Source organism: Chionomys nivalis, chromosome 15 (assembly GCF_950005125.1).
Source record: "Chionomys nivalis chromosome 15, mChiNiv1.1, whole genome shotgun sequence".
In the NCBI taxonomy this organism is placed as follows: Eukaryota; Metazoa; Chordata; class Mammalia; order Rodentia; family Cricetidae; genus Chionomys; species Chionomys nivalis.
Window position 1 is genome coordinate 67105745 of NC_080100.1, and position 15437 is coordinate 67121181.

General features: G+C 37.2%; 1 protein-coding gene across 4 annotated transcripts in view; it reads right to left on the bottom strand.

Annotated features, from left to right (window-relative positions):
• Mctp1 (multiple C2 and transmembrane domain containing 1) overlaps window positions 1-15437 on the bottom strand; it is a 600147-nt gene that overhangs the window by 161251 nt on the left and 423459 nt on the right. For all 4 annotated transcript variants that reach the window (XM_057789474.1, XM_057789473.1, XM_057789472.1 and 1 more), the window contains 4 exons: window positions 4297-4399; window positions 2492-2594; window positions 2047-2148; window positions 1606-1680 (listed from right to left, as the gene is read on the bottom strand). In XM_057789474.1, the coding sequence (XP_057645457.1) occupies window positions 1606-1680; window positions 2047-2148; window positions 2492-2594; window positions 4297-4399 (383 nt within the window). The remainder of the gene's footprint in view (window positions 1-1605; window positions 1681-2046; window positions 2149-2491; window positions 2595-4296; window positions 4400-15437) is intronic.

Below are 15437 nucleotides of genomic sequence, written 5' to 3' on the forward strand. Positions count from 1 at the left end.
GAAGAAGTAGACGGGATGAACTATTTTTTAGCTAAATATATATTTAAAAATAATGTTTTCATATAAGCTGGTATGTTTGTTCATAAAAAATTGGCTACTTATGAAACATGTACCCCTGTTAATTTGAACTCTCCTCTTTTTAAGATAGATTCAATATTTTAATTTCAAGATGCTTCAAACTGAATTAGATACCTTGAAATGTTCAGAGTTCTAAGCTGTTTAATGCAGCTTATTATAGAAGCACTGTGATTTCAAGGGCTTTTTCCACTTAATAGAACTGTTCTGTCTATAACCATCCCTCACTCTATATTTTCTCTTTATTTTCCTATAATTTAAAAGCTAGGAAACTTTTATAGCAACTGAGTATGCTGCAAAATCTCTTATTAGAAAAAATACGTATGATAACTCACAGAATTTAAATTTAAAACAAAAGCTATAGCATGACTTCAACAACAAAAAGACATCTATGAACTAGATAATGGTTTAAAAAGTTACCTACAGAAATGGATAATTAAAGTAATCTTAAGTCTGCAAGTTAATATATTAATACTCTAAATATAGTCCAGTATCAATCTGGTATTTTAAAGAAACAGATATGTAAAATTACCTGAGTTCAAATGACAAAAGTACACATGTATAAAATTAGTTCATGTATGTGCAAGGCAGTTATAGCACATTTAAAACTGGAATTTTGTTTAGTCAGAGAGTCTCCCTGTGTATTTTCCTTCTTGGTTCCTAGCACCTTTTTTAAGAACAATTTTTATTATTCTTATCTATAATTATAGAGAAATATAATATGGTTTTCTATTTAGATAAGTATTTCATTTGTAACACACATTGTTTAAATGCCAAAAGTCTCATTTTGTGGTGAATTTACTAGATTAAAAATAAAAATATTTTATGGTTTCTCATGGCTCAGAAAATTATCAAATATTTAACAGTAAAAGTAAGTTCAGTGACTTTATAGCCATAATAAACACATTGTATTTTAGTTTTGTAAACTGTAGTAAACATTTTAAAAGGGTAGGTAGCACTTTTTCTTAGCTTTATATTAAAGTAAATTTTAAGTGATTATTGATAAACACCAAACTTAGTTTAAGGCAGCATTATACAAGGAAGATCAGAATTCCTGGTTTTTTGTTTTAGTAGAAAATGTCAGTGAGAGTTCCCTTGAATGGAATGTTGTTAACATCTAATTAAAAGACCCCCTCACCAAATTAGAGGGAAGAGCTGCCTTCATTCACTGCACACCTGCATCATACCTGGGTGGTCTATGCACGGATCTGAACCTCCCTCACACACTCCGTGACAATCAAATTGTAGTTTAGGGTGCAAATGACCCCCCTCCGCTGGTGCACAGCCCCAGCTCCCTTCTCCTTCCTTACCACCCCCATTTCACCGCTTACTTTGGTTTTGCTTTGCTTGATCTTTTTAAGAAAGGAAAAAAGGAAAAAAGCCGTTTTTAATATGTAGGTGATCAAAATTTGTAAGGACGTCCCCCCTCCAGACCTCCAAGGTTTATTTGAATTTACTCTGATATTTTACAGAATCAATCAGTTCTTTCCAGAGGGATTAATCTTTCTTTTTTCTTTTTTTTTTTTTTACCTGTTTGGAGAGCCTGTTTTCCTCTTCAATGTACTTCTGTTCTTTGGGTATTAATGTTCGTAAGCTGGCTTTCACCTACACATCAACACATGTGTGTGTTAGGGGTTCATATATTACAACTGTTCACAAGTTTTGCATGCAGTTCAATTTGCAATAATTTCTAAAGTTTCAAAGTCTTGGCTGCTGTGCTCATAAAATATAAATATATACAGTTGCATATGCATGCGCGTCCCTCTGCAGGCGGGCAGGCGGGCGGCAGCCAAGCACACGGCGGCGGCCCCACTGTAGCAGAAAGTGTGGGTGTGCCAGAAGCATATTCTCCAAGATACATCAAGGTTTAGAGAAAATGAGGAATGACAGAAATTCTCTACAAATCAGGAACAAAAGCTTTCATGAAACTGAACTCTTTAGCAGTACAAAAAAGCCAAAGTTAAGACTTACAGCATTAAAAATCACATCTATTTCAAGATAGATGACCCCCTTTGTTGGCCCTGTCAGCTGCTTGTTTTTCAAGACGTAGGCTTTCTGTTCACCATTTTGAATCTGCGGGAAAAGGACATGACAGCCGTCTGTCTCACGGTCTCCACTGAATACACTCCCCCAGTGACCTTTGACCCCCAGCTGCTGAAACTGACAGAGAACCCAAAACAACTGTGGCAATTCTGACAAGTACCTGTTCATTACCAGGATCAAATCTGTCAAGAAAAATTAACTATCATGGGATTCAACATGGCCGTGCATTGAGTATGTTAAAATTTTTAGTGTTCTTATTACAGACCTCGGTTGAGAAATGACAGACATAGAGCTGAGGTTTCTTTTTTTTCTTTTTTTTTTTTTCCTTGAGCAAAAGCAACACGGAACAGTGCGTCAGGTGACTGAAACTTACAGACAGCAATGGTATAGCAACTCTGCCCAGAAAGTCGGCGCTGCGGTCACGGTCTTCATCATAAACTGTCACTTCCAGGACTGAATGGATGTCTTTAATGTTGCTGCGTAATAAACAGACCCGAGGAAAAAAAGACTCCATTAGTATGAAGCAAAGATAGAGCGGTTTTGAAATCTTAGAACTAGCTGTTTTCTGTGTTTTTATTTTTACATGTATTATTTGCACACAGATATACATATGCAGGGTAGGGTGGAAGCTGGAAGTTTCTCCTAACATGTCTAGCATGACAACAGCAAGGGTCATAGCATAAGGAACTCTGAAGACTGTTGTAACTTTCAGTTTTTTTTTTTTTTAATGACATCACTTTGGATCTGGATATGCAAAGAATAAATTTCTGGAAAATCCCTAAGTCCTGCTGGCAATATTTAGGCTTCTCTATGACGTTATAACAATAAACCATACAATTGCATAACTCCTGTGTAAGATGCCACAGGTTTGCTACCAGGAGGAGCCACATAGAGTTTTGAGCTCTAATTGTTTTCCCTATACTATGACCTGTCCATATTTTATACTTCTTACCGCTGCACTTACTAAGTTAGGTTTGTAGCAAGCAGAGAAAACAGAATAGAGAATAGACTTAGAAAAAAAAGTTATATCCCAATATTCCAGTAAGTTTAAAAGACAACACATGATAGTAAAAAAAACATGTGAATTCTGCATATTTTTGCTTCAAGAAAAATAAGTATCAATTGTTGACAGCTTTTATTTTTTGATCAATTGTTTACCAAGAAAATCCGAATGAATAGAAATCTAAAAAGAATATATTCATTACTGAAACACCATAACTGCACTTGAAAAGAGGCTTTACCAGGGTACAATCAATTAATCGCTTTGATAATAATCAAACCTATTCATTCAATTATGCATTCTAGAGAAAACACTCTCCATGGCCCTCTCAGGAGCGCAAGCCTCCTGACTAGGCTTTCATCTCTTATAAAAATGTGGAATTCCTTAAAAATGAATTGGTCAGATAATGAAAGCTGATTAGTTACTGGCTCTTAAGCAGCGACATTATAAGGAATTAATGAGGAATTTAGCAGTTTTTTTTATGTACAAGAAATAAAACCATGTTAGAAAACTGCTAAGTACTTCTGTTTGGAGAGTTCTGCTTTGTGGAGCCCATTCTCTTCAGCCCAATTTAAAAGAAGGGACTTGTCCATTCCTAGAGTGCAGCATGCACAGCTTCCACGGTGCACAGTGCAAAAGATTTACAAACTTCTTAAAACAAAGGAAAATTAACTCAAAGCTTGTTTTAGGATTTAGGACAATGCTTAATGTCCTTATTGTGCTAAAATGAAACAAGCCCAGAAGAAGCATCTGCCAAGCCTGACTGGATTGTTTGCTGGTTTCAGTGGTGGGACAAACAGAGCTTTGTCCTCCTTATGCAATTGGGAAGAATTTCAATAGAACGTACAAAAGGAAGAAGCAGTATGCAGATTCAGTGGTGGGGAGCAAACCCTTAGTCAGGCCACATAAAAGCACAGCAGAAAAAACGTCTACAGTGAAAACAAAGAGAAAGGACCCACCCCTTTTTCCCAAGTTTCATTCTTGAGAAGGTAGGGAGGGGGTTTGGAAATTCACGGTTAGTAAAGGCAGAGCAAATGTGTTGCACTGTGAAGTGGAATACACAAATATGCGTGTGCATGTGCACGCATGCATGTGCACACACACACATACCCACTTTCAGGGTGAACCATGTTTTCACACGGGTTTTAACATAAGCATGACGTGATGATTACACTTACAATGTGAACACTTTGTTCCACTCCGGACTGAGGTTTTTGTAGACGGTGTGTGTCAGCAGTCTATCATTGTTCAGTTCTACTACACAAAACGGATCACTTTTACCTACGGGAGATGTGCAGAGAACATGTTTGTTTGTTTGTGTTTGTTTTTGCTTTTTTCAGCACATACCCACATTGATGGTATCATGATCACATCTGTTTTGATCACAAACTTCCCCCCCCCAAAAGTTTTATAATGAACAACAAATAAAAATACTTACAAATTAAAATAGCAAATCCGCAAAAAACAGATGTAACAGGATATTAGCAATTGTTACGCATTGCAGAGATTTAGAACCTGAGACCAAAGTATACAGCTTGACTCCTGATATGCTATAAATTTTCAACACAGAGAACACTACAGTGTGGTGGGAAAGTGCGGTGTGCCCCTCCTCTCTCCGTTCTTGGTTCTATTGTGACCGTCTGAACAGTCAATCGCTTCAATCTTACAGCTACACTTTCCAACTTAACTCACTCACTAGAAACTCATCAGAGGGCCTTCCAAATGAGTGACTTGAGAGAAAATGGCTCTATTGCCAAAGGACACGACTTTAAGTTGACTATAGCTGAGCTACTTTCCCCTGAGATATCCGTGGGATTCATAAAAAGGTAAAGAAAATCAGAGCCTATGAGACTAAGTCTGCTATTTGGAACTCAAGATCAACAGGCAATCGGCGTGCTAAAGAGTGCACTTCTGTTTTTTAGTGTCTTTTGGAAATAAAGGGCCTGGACGTTCTCTCTCCATGGTGACTCTGGCCTGCTATATTCAAATCATCCATCCCATGTGTACATTCTGGGATGTCTCCGTTTCTTTGTCTCATTTCATAAGAACGCACAAAGTCAAAGGCTCTCTGAGAAGAGCACGGATGATGGTGCTGGTGTATCATGCACTTCGTCTGATACCTTATACAAATGACAACGGAATCAATATTTAGACAAAGCTGTCCAGAGGTCATATCTTTTAAACGACAATATTGATTTAGACTACATAAGAGGTTAATGTGCATATTATTAGCTTTAATGATAAAGAACAATCGTTTTAAATGCATTGTGAAGTGCAGCCATAGTAGTTTACACTTGTGCGAAACCGTAAGCATCATCTGAGATTTTCTATTAAATTTTATTAGCTATCAGTGGCAGAGAAGCTCTGTATACCCACACAGGAGTATATTTATTTGTCATAGGATAACTCTTAAATGGGCAACACAAGCTTAACTCACCTTTAATTTACTAATTTTATTTTGAAAAAGATTTAGTATGTATGGGTTAATTCAGTAGCCTTATATAACCCAATGTAATTGCACAATTTAACATTATGGTAGTTTCCTGAGTCTGGGGTCTTGAGGATTCTTTTCAGCAAAGACTAGAACTGGTCCTCTGATGTCTGGTGGCGAGTTGGCCACACACTTTGCCCTGCCTGCCAAGTTTATGGGTTGTGGTTCTTACCTTCACTGCTCTCATTTCCAAGTCCTGCACACCACCAAAGTTGGTATTGAAAATATCTCGTTCATTAAAACAGAGTGTAATTGGTTTCACTTGGGACTTTAATAACTTAATTTGTTGTCATAGAATTCTGATACCAGCAAACAAAGGCAGGCGCAAACAGCTTTTGGAAAATATTTGTATGTAAACCTCTAAGCTAGATTTCCTCCAATAATAATAGCTCATCTTAATCAGAAGCTGGGTAAGGACAGAAAAAAGTTTCATATTTGTGAGAAGTCTTCATTGCTTTATCACAGCCAGTATTGTATATGATAGAGAAATAACAATGCACAAAACAATTAAAATAATCCCTGTGCTCATGGATTTTTGGACCGAAGAAGATGACTTCATTCTGGCATGTTTCAAGTGATAAATATGATGGTGGAATTAAATGATGGGAAATGTGATGCGGAGCATTTGTGTGCACAGAATCTTCAAGAGATGAAGAAAAAAAGAGGCAACAGAGTGAGCCGTGGTCTGCCCGGAGGAGCAGAGCCCGCAAGGCCAGAGAAGCGGCTACAGCTGTCTTACTAGCAATATTCAGGAAGCCAGAAAGACTGAGGAAATAGATTGTGAACGTGTGTACTAGATGACAGGGGAGTAGGAGAGCAGTGGGCCTTTGAAAACCATGGCTCTCTCTTGCAGGACAGAATGCTTTGGAGGAATTTGAGTTGAGGATTGATCTGACCCGATGGCTATCTAAGGAGTAAATACTGTGGGCGAAGGGAACACGAGGGAGACCAGTGACAGCCAGTCCAGGAGGTAAAAAGCAACTGGGTTCTGGGAATCTTTAGAGATAACTGTACCAGAGCCAATACTGAACACTCATATGGTGGCTGACATTACTAGAAGCTGGAAAACCATTAACTGTACTTAGCTTGGCCACATTTTATGTGGGATTGTAACAAGCCTTATTTCTAGACCCTTTATCTCTGGCATCTGACAAAGACAAGAGAAGAAAGTTTGTTTAAATGACTATAGGCAATGGAGAGTGGGAGGAACAGTCTTCCCCAAGGAAGAGCACCAACTGGCTATCCAATACCCTGATCAGCCCTGAAGACATACATCCGAGGAATACTATAAAGTTTGTATTAGGAATATATACAAGTAATAACAATAATGAAAAAAGAGCTCCTGAATTTGAAAGAGAGATGATGGGTATATGGGAGGGTTTGGAGTAAGGAAAGGGAAAAGCGAAGCAATTATAATATAACCTCAAAAATAAAAGTAATAAAGGTAGATTAAAAAGAAAGCTTATTGAATTTTTATTCATCTTTTTCTAAAAAGATACCTTTTTGTAGGAAATTGATGCAATGCCAAGTCTTTGACCACTATTATTTTCACTAACTTAGAAAGAGCCCTTCTGACACATAGGTCAAGGGCAATTGCAAAAGTACTATTAGCATTAATAGCACAGGGCCATACCAAGGTCTCTAAGCTCAGAACTAAAGCATACACTCGATTTCACTTTTGAAGAAGCAGATGCAAGCAGTATGCTTGCTTAGTGCCTTCAAGTTTGCTGCTTGCAAACACTGGCTTTTCCGTTCTGTAGTTTTTCAGGATTTATTTATTTATTATTATTATTATTTTACCACATAAGCAAGTAGAAACAATCAGAGAAACACTAGACATGAACCAAATCAGCAGTCACCTATGAGCTCTTCACTCCTTTCTCCTTTCTATCATTCTATTTTGACTCTGTAATACTGAGAACCAGACTGGTGGCCTCTGGGATGGAGTACTGACTGAGGCTCAGTAGCACACAGTATTCTGCAGAGTGCACGCTTTTCCTCAATGACTACAAGTCTAGTGTGAGAAATAAAGGCAGTAGTCAGTGGTGAAGCGCAGTTTTACTTCTTGTAACTTTTTACTAACCAAAAATCTTACTGTATAGGTTATATAATCTATTTTATTCTTTTTACTTTTGTTCTAAGCCCAAGGCAGACCTATGGGGTACCAATAGTCTCTTTCTTAACTTCTGTTATTTTGGTGATAAAAATAGCTATCTCTTTCCTTAGAAATGTAACAAACTGAAGAATTTGGAATTAAAGGAAGACAGAGATTGTATTAGTGCTGCGTGGTAGATGTGGTGTTGATTGCTTTAACTTCAATGATAGCAGAGAATCTTGCCTTCCTTGAGAACATAGCAATTTCTAATGTTGATAATTTTCTAAAGAGAAATGGAAATGCCTTCTGAAACATTCATCAGTTATTGAGTGCCTGCTCAATTGACTGCTCACCCCAGAATTTTAAGTATGATTAAGACATAGTCAAGCTCTCAAGGCATGCACAATTTAGTAGACATGATAGAAGTGTAATGCAGAATTATTATGCAGGGTTGCAAGAACTGTAATAAAGGTGAGTGAAAAGTGTAGCATGAGCAATAAGAAGGACACACATAACTTCATAATCCTGGGACAGGAACAGGAAAGGAAAGCAGAGTTTCCCCAGTGGAGTGGACCCTTGTGATCTGTGATGATTAGACAACTGTGTCACCAGCTTTTGGACCATCACAAAAAGTAAACTTCATAATAATTTGTAATCAGGAATATCTCATTTAAATTGATTCACGCAGCTCTTTGATAATGTCTCTATAACATAAAAATCTACAAATGAATAACATAACTTATAAAACAGACACTTTAAGCCAGTATGCTTGGATAGTTGTCTATAATCTAGCTAAATGCTAAAAGCCATTTCTTTTTCTGTGGATTCTTAATAAGAAAAAGAATCTCCCAAGTGAATTAAGACTAGAGACTCCTTTACCCCTTGCAACAGACTTTAAAGCCCTTATTCCACCACTTCATTCTTTTTTCAATAAATCCATTTTACAATAATAAAGAGATATCAGAACTGACTCCAGTAGGCATGTTTTCTGGGAATCTCCAACACTATACCATGGATTAATAGAGTGAGTTCAATGGCTAATTTTCACCCTTGCCCTTCCTCTCCAGGGTCACAACCTGACATACTGCTAAAGAACTGTGGGAAAGTTTGCACAGTGCCCTGTTCAACTGCTATCTGTTTTGTGACAAGTTGTGATTTCAGTTTATTGAAACTAGTAGTTTGAGTATTAAAGTCACCGAGTGATACAGAAAGGTATGCTTGCTCCTGGAGCAGAGCATAAATCCTGATCCATCCGTGGTGGGCTTTGTCCAGGGTCATTCTACTGCTGACAAGAAGCATGGTTTGCTAGATGTAGTGTGTCACGAAAAATGTGGGGGTGGGGAGGACCTAGTGACCACCTCTTTGTTGTCATGTCTTTGAAAACACAGAGGCTTTTAGCAGCATGGAAAGCAGTTCACACCCATGGGGAGAGGCCTTTCATTCTGAGCCTGTCTCGCGTTTATTAAGCACTTTGGTTTAATTTCCTCCGTTGCCACAGTTTGCAATGACTATATTTTAATCTTTAAAGAATATAATCAAGATTGCCGTCTGTCCTTTCTGCAAACTTGAATTTCAATCATGACATATAACAATGTCATAGCTGAGTGAATCCCATAGGGTCACTAGAACAAAAAGCAACCTGTGCTGAGATTTCTTCCAATCTTTTTCTTACCAATGGAAATGGAGCTTTGATTGTACGCTTCCTCATCAACTGGCCTAACACATTTTAAGCCTCAGATTGGTAGAATTGCATTAACTGATGCTCTTTAGTAGGTCCCCACTGGGTTTTAGTCTCTAAGTTATGAAGCAGGCATGTTTCATTGTGGTAAGGAAATTGACACTCTAGAGTCACGCTGTCCATCTATTAGAGCTAATACACTTTCCATTCCTACTGATAATTTTATAATGCTCCTTTTCCTATTCTGAAAGAAAATAAAATGTAGAAACTTATCATCATAAAAGAGGAATAAATAGAATTTTTAACAATAAAACCATACCTAGACTTACTCAATAAATATTTATTGAATGCCTACTAGACATGTGACCAAGGAAGAGGAAGTTCTTTGTCATCTTACTTTAACTATATAAGGGACTGGGTAAGGAGGGTAAACCTTGAATATAAACAGCAGGATTATGATGTGCTGAAGAGTGACCCAGGTAACGGAAACAGAAAATCACAGACTGTGGTGTTAGCAGAGGACCCAGTTTATAGGTTGAACTCAGTGGCTGCAGTGCAACTCTGAAATAAAGTTTGGGTGAAGAATTGGAAGAAGTGGGGAACAGCCAAGTGGATATGGGAGGAAAGCAGTCTGGAAAGTAGAAGTGGCTGGAACCAGTTCTCTGGCACGGTTAATACAAGATGTCCAAGAAGTAAGGACAGCAACCATGAAGCACCTGAACATCATCAGACTTCAGGGTGTATTTATGTAAATGGCAGCCATTGCAAAGCTTGATTAAATTGTGTGTTTCAAGATGTAACCTAAACAGACATGATGTAAGATATAACACAATCTCCGTCATCCAAAGTTGCTAACCCTTTATAGCACATTTAACATTTTCAGCTCCAAGCTACCAAACACCAAAAGGAGTCCCCCAAACGGGTTTCAAATAAAATTTCCCAAAAATGACATGAACACTCAAGGGACAATATAACCTTTTTGTCATTTGAGAATAATGGTTCTTTAGAAACATTTCTTATATATTTTCATAGGAATTATTCAAAATTATTGAAGATCTCAAAAGTGTTTATAATATGACATAATCATTAAAATTATCATTTTAGAAATATAGAAAGAGACCATGAAAGGTTAGTAATTCGATGTTAGTGACGATGATAAACCTATGTGATATAAACATGAGAGTGACTGAACATTAATATAGACTTTAGAAATGTGGATTGTGTACTTACGGGAGAAATAGTATAACACTAAGGAACATATTAGCATTATTATAGAAATAGCTTGACTTCGTATGTCTCTGAAATCATATTGGGGATTTCAATAAATTTCTGAGCTACGTACTTCAGACAAAACTAAGAGCATTGGACACCTACATTACGTCGCTCAAACTTTTTTTCTCTTCTTTGCAATCTAGAACTAGATGCATAAGAATGTCTTAAGACTTCATGAAACCAGATGTATTACTGAGTCCTAAACTGAAACATTTTATAGATTCCAGAAGTTGAAGTTTATAATCAAAGAACGACAAGTGAAACAACAACTAAGGTGAGGCACAGAGAAAAGGAAGACCGTGGCTCTAGAAACAACAACTAAGGTGAGGCACAGAGAACAGGAAGACCGTGGCTCTAGAAACAACTAAGGTGAGGCACAGAGAACAGGAAGACCGTGGCTCTAGGAAGGGGGAAAAGCTCATGGAAAGCTGTGCATGAGCGCTGACAAGCTTACACTACATAGAAAAACATTCATTCTAGTTTATTTTGATATGACATTATATTCACAATGTTTATTTTACAAGCATAGATTCAAAAATATTATTTTATCTATAACAAGCATAAAATATATGAAACTGTTTGTGGCAACCTTCCTAGATATTTCACAATATGTATGTATGAATTAGGCTCTCTTGCAGAAAAGCATTTCAGACTATCTTCCAAAAGTAAATTAATTAGTGAGAGAGACTTTTATAATGCAGAAGACCTTCTGGATTAAAACATTTATTATAGTATTAGGAGTTTAAAGAAACTCTCTCAATCAAGGGAAACACAAACAGAAATTACCACTATCAAATTTCTGCTGTTAGATTGATAGTTTCCATTTTTTCTACTTAATATCTCATACGGGATTTTGTCCATCTTGTTACTACAACCTCAGAATCTGATGGTTTTTGAAAGATACTTTAAGGAAAAGTTCCAGAACTCATTCAGGTAACCAGGGGGTCATTCTGACTTGACCTCAATAGCTCCAATTATAGGGAATATTTTTTTTCTCACTGGAATTTCTGATTCATTTTGGAATTGTAACTTTTAGAAAATGTCTATTTATATTAAGAATAAAATTATATATCTGGGTTCGAGAGATGACTCTGGTCTGAGAAATGGCTCAGAGGTTGAAAACACTTGGCTGCTCTTCCAGGATTCTAAATTCAATTCCCAGCATCCACATGGTGGTTCACAACTATCAGTAATGAAACCTGGTGCCTTCTTCTGACCTGCAGGCAGAACACTACATATATAATAAGCAAATAAATCTTTTTAAAAAACAAAAATTAATATATCTATCAGTCATATTTAATTTTCCTTCTGTAGAAATTTTAAAATCTAATTAAAATGGTAGGTATAAAACAAGGGTACAGCCTCTGTCAGGCCATATGTGCTAAAGAAGCACAGCTGGACCTGTGTGGAACAGAGGAGATCGCAGCTGGCTGGCTGAGCACAAATTCTGCACATCACAGACTCTCTTCCTGTACTACACTGAGGCCTTGAAGCCCACAATGATATTTCCAGACTCTCTTAGGGAGGTAGGTGTGTGTGTGTGTGTGTGTGTGTGTGTGTGTGTGATTTATGTTGTGTGAATCAGGTGTAGACACCTAAGATTTGCTACCAGAATTTGGCTAACTATGGGCATGTTGAGTTCATTTTGATGTTGAAGACAGCAGGGATGAGCTGTAAAAGTTATCAGTTTCTTAAGTTGCTAGTGTGGTAGGAGAAACCACTTCTTACTCTTCCATAGACATCAATGCTGATCTCTGCAGAGTGAGAACAGTCTGTTCTTAGTCCCTTCCGCCAATGAAGATTTTCTAACTCACTTAATGCTCTAAATTAAATCACTTTCTAATTAAATGGTGTTTATATATTATAAATTCCTATTTTATTTTTATGGGTTTCTTGCATGTGGGACTGTGTTTGCCTTAGTGTCTGTGTTTCTTGTGCCGTTTCTTTGTTATGGTTTATTTTTTCCTGTTTGTTTTACCCTACTTAGGTTTGTTTGTATTTTAGCTATTATATTACTACTATTATTATAGGTCCCTGCTTGTTTTCTAATGAGAGGGGGGGGGGAGAAGTTGGAGTAGGGCAACCATAATAAGAATATATTGTATGAAAAAAGTAAGTTTTAAATAAAAAATCAATTTGCTAGAAGGACCAAGTCTCTTTGGACATGAGTCTTGGCCACCACTTTCCTTGCCAGCTCCTATACCTTCCCTGGGATAGAGCTTCAAACTGTACAACAATGAGACACAGCCCTTCGGTGTTTCCCTTCTATAGCACAGTGAACAAGTCATCTTAAAATATGGCTCTAGATCTACATGACTGCTCTTCTGTTTATGAGCGCGTGCACACGCGCACATGTGTGTGTGTGAATCTGTGTATGGGGGCGGGTGTCGGAGTATGTGGGTGGGTTGTGTGGGGGTGGGTGTGAGTCTGGGGGTGTGGGGGTATGGGTGGGGGGTATGAGCATGTGTGTGTGTGTGTGTGTGTGTGTGAGATAGACTGTGTATGTGTGTGGGTGTGTGGGTGTTTGAGGGTGTGTGTGTGTATGAGATAGACTGTGTATGTGTGTGGGTGTTTGAGGGTGTGTGTGTGTATGAGATAGACTGTGTATGTGTGTGGGTGTTTGAGGGTGTGTGTGTGTGTGTGTATGAGATAGACTGTGTATGTGTGTGGGTGTGTGGGTGTTTGAGGGTGTGTGTGTGTATATGTGTGAGATAGACTGTGTATGTGTGTGGGTATGTGGGTGTTTGAGGGTGTGTGTGTGTTAGCTAATCTTTCAGTCTTTCTACTCTTCAGTTTTCTAAATTATAAAAACTGGGATAACAATAGTTTTAATCATGTTACTGTGAGGTTCATTCTGATAATCCTTGTGTCAAATCCAAAGTCATATCTTACATGACAGAGGCTCAAAATGGTTAGTTATTATTGTTATCAGTGTCATTATCTTGAATCTATCTTCAGCCGACATCATTATAAATCCCAAGATTAAAACATATTTCAGTTGAGATGCATTCCAATTAGTCTATCAATGTTCTTGATAAATAACTTGGGCAATAAGGTCTAATTCTCAACATTTAACTTTCATCTGTGACAAGGCTAATGTATGTATAATTCACTTTCATAACGCTTGAACTCATCCCTAAGCATAAGGTACTTTCTATATTTTCTACCATTAAAGCAAAACATCCCTTTTTAACCCACATAAGGCCTTAGATTTATATTTTTGATATTTATTTTACTGAGTAAACTCTATTACCTCAGTCTGTAAACACATACATACACACATACAGAGAGAGACATATAAAATATCTGTTATTTTTGCATACATATCTTAGTCTCATATAAATGAATCAACTTATCTTCTTGGCAAATTTGATAAGCAAGCAGTCAATTATGTTGTCAAAGCTATTCGTAAATCAACAGTGTGGACCGACAGACAGAGCATGGATCCCTTATTAGGTGTCCCATTGACATTGATGCTCATTGGGTTAGGATTCCACCTAGAGGATCATACAGCTCACATAGTTTTATAGTAAATAGTTCTCTCTTCCACCTCAGAAACCTACATAAAATCAGATCTTCTTGGCAGCATTTCTTAGATCGATTGTTCTAAGAAGTGACTGTCTTATTTATATAACTATATCTTAGTCTAAGAAAACAAAGTTTCTCTAAAATGATTACAGCACCTTAAATGCCTTCAGCACAGAGGGAACCCTGAGGCTGGTTGTATGGCCATACCAGCAGCTCTCTTGTCCTTTACTTAAAGGATCATTTTGTAATCTTGGATCAACAGAACCTGTTAATTATTTTATATTTCTCTTCCCTCATTTTCTATTGATGGGAGGCACATTGTCAGCCCATAGTCCTTCACCTCTAGAGCATATCAAACCCAATTATTAGTCTCATTGTCATCCTCCCTATTCTTACAGAGCAGAATCTTCCAATCATGTCACCTGCATATGAACCACACACTGTAATTCCACTTGAAACACTGGTTCAGACCCAAACGAGACCAGCATTTGTGCTAAATTTTGACTTTAATTTATGTTTTAATATATGTTTGATAAAAATGGCTTGGTTTTAAAAGAAAGTACCTTTCAACTTCTGCAATAATAATATGGTTTTCCAAATGCAATTACTAAAAGGAAAAAAGTTTCCTATCTAGGTCAGACACTGGGATGTGACGAAGGAGAAGCTGCCGATCCTTTGTGATGCTTCTTGTTGCTTAGTCTCATTTTCAGCAAAGATTTGAAGAACATCAATGTATTTATCACGTGTGAGTTTGTAGTAAGAATGTTTTCTAAACAAGATATATTATCATGACAAAAATGCCAAGCTTTGATGCTTTATGAATTTGGATAAAATGGTTTATCAAAGTATACTGCTAAAAAAATCTTCTGTAACATACTAGAAAGCAAATGGGGATATTGACTTATACCATGGAAGTAAAACACACTCTGGAAAAGGTTTAATTTTTGTTAATATTTATTTTTGTTTTAAAAAGTATAATTTTAAGATAGTAAATAGTGGGAGTACCTTAATAATTTACCTTTAGCTGTAAATTATTTCACTCTAGTCTTTTATCCAGGCCATTCAGTGGAATGATGCCCATTTTAAAGGCTGCATATTTTCTCTTCTGCCGTCAGAGATTTTAACTAATGATCATAAAATGTAAGCTTGCTGGATACTCTCAGTATTATTACATATGATAATAGCAACTACAGGTGCACGCTGCTACGGTTCAGACTGCCACCACCCCACAGAAGAAAACTTAGCCATGCCTTTC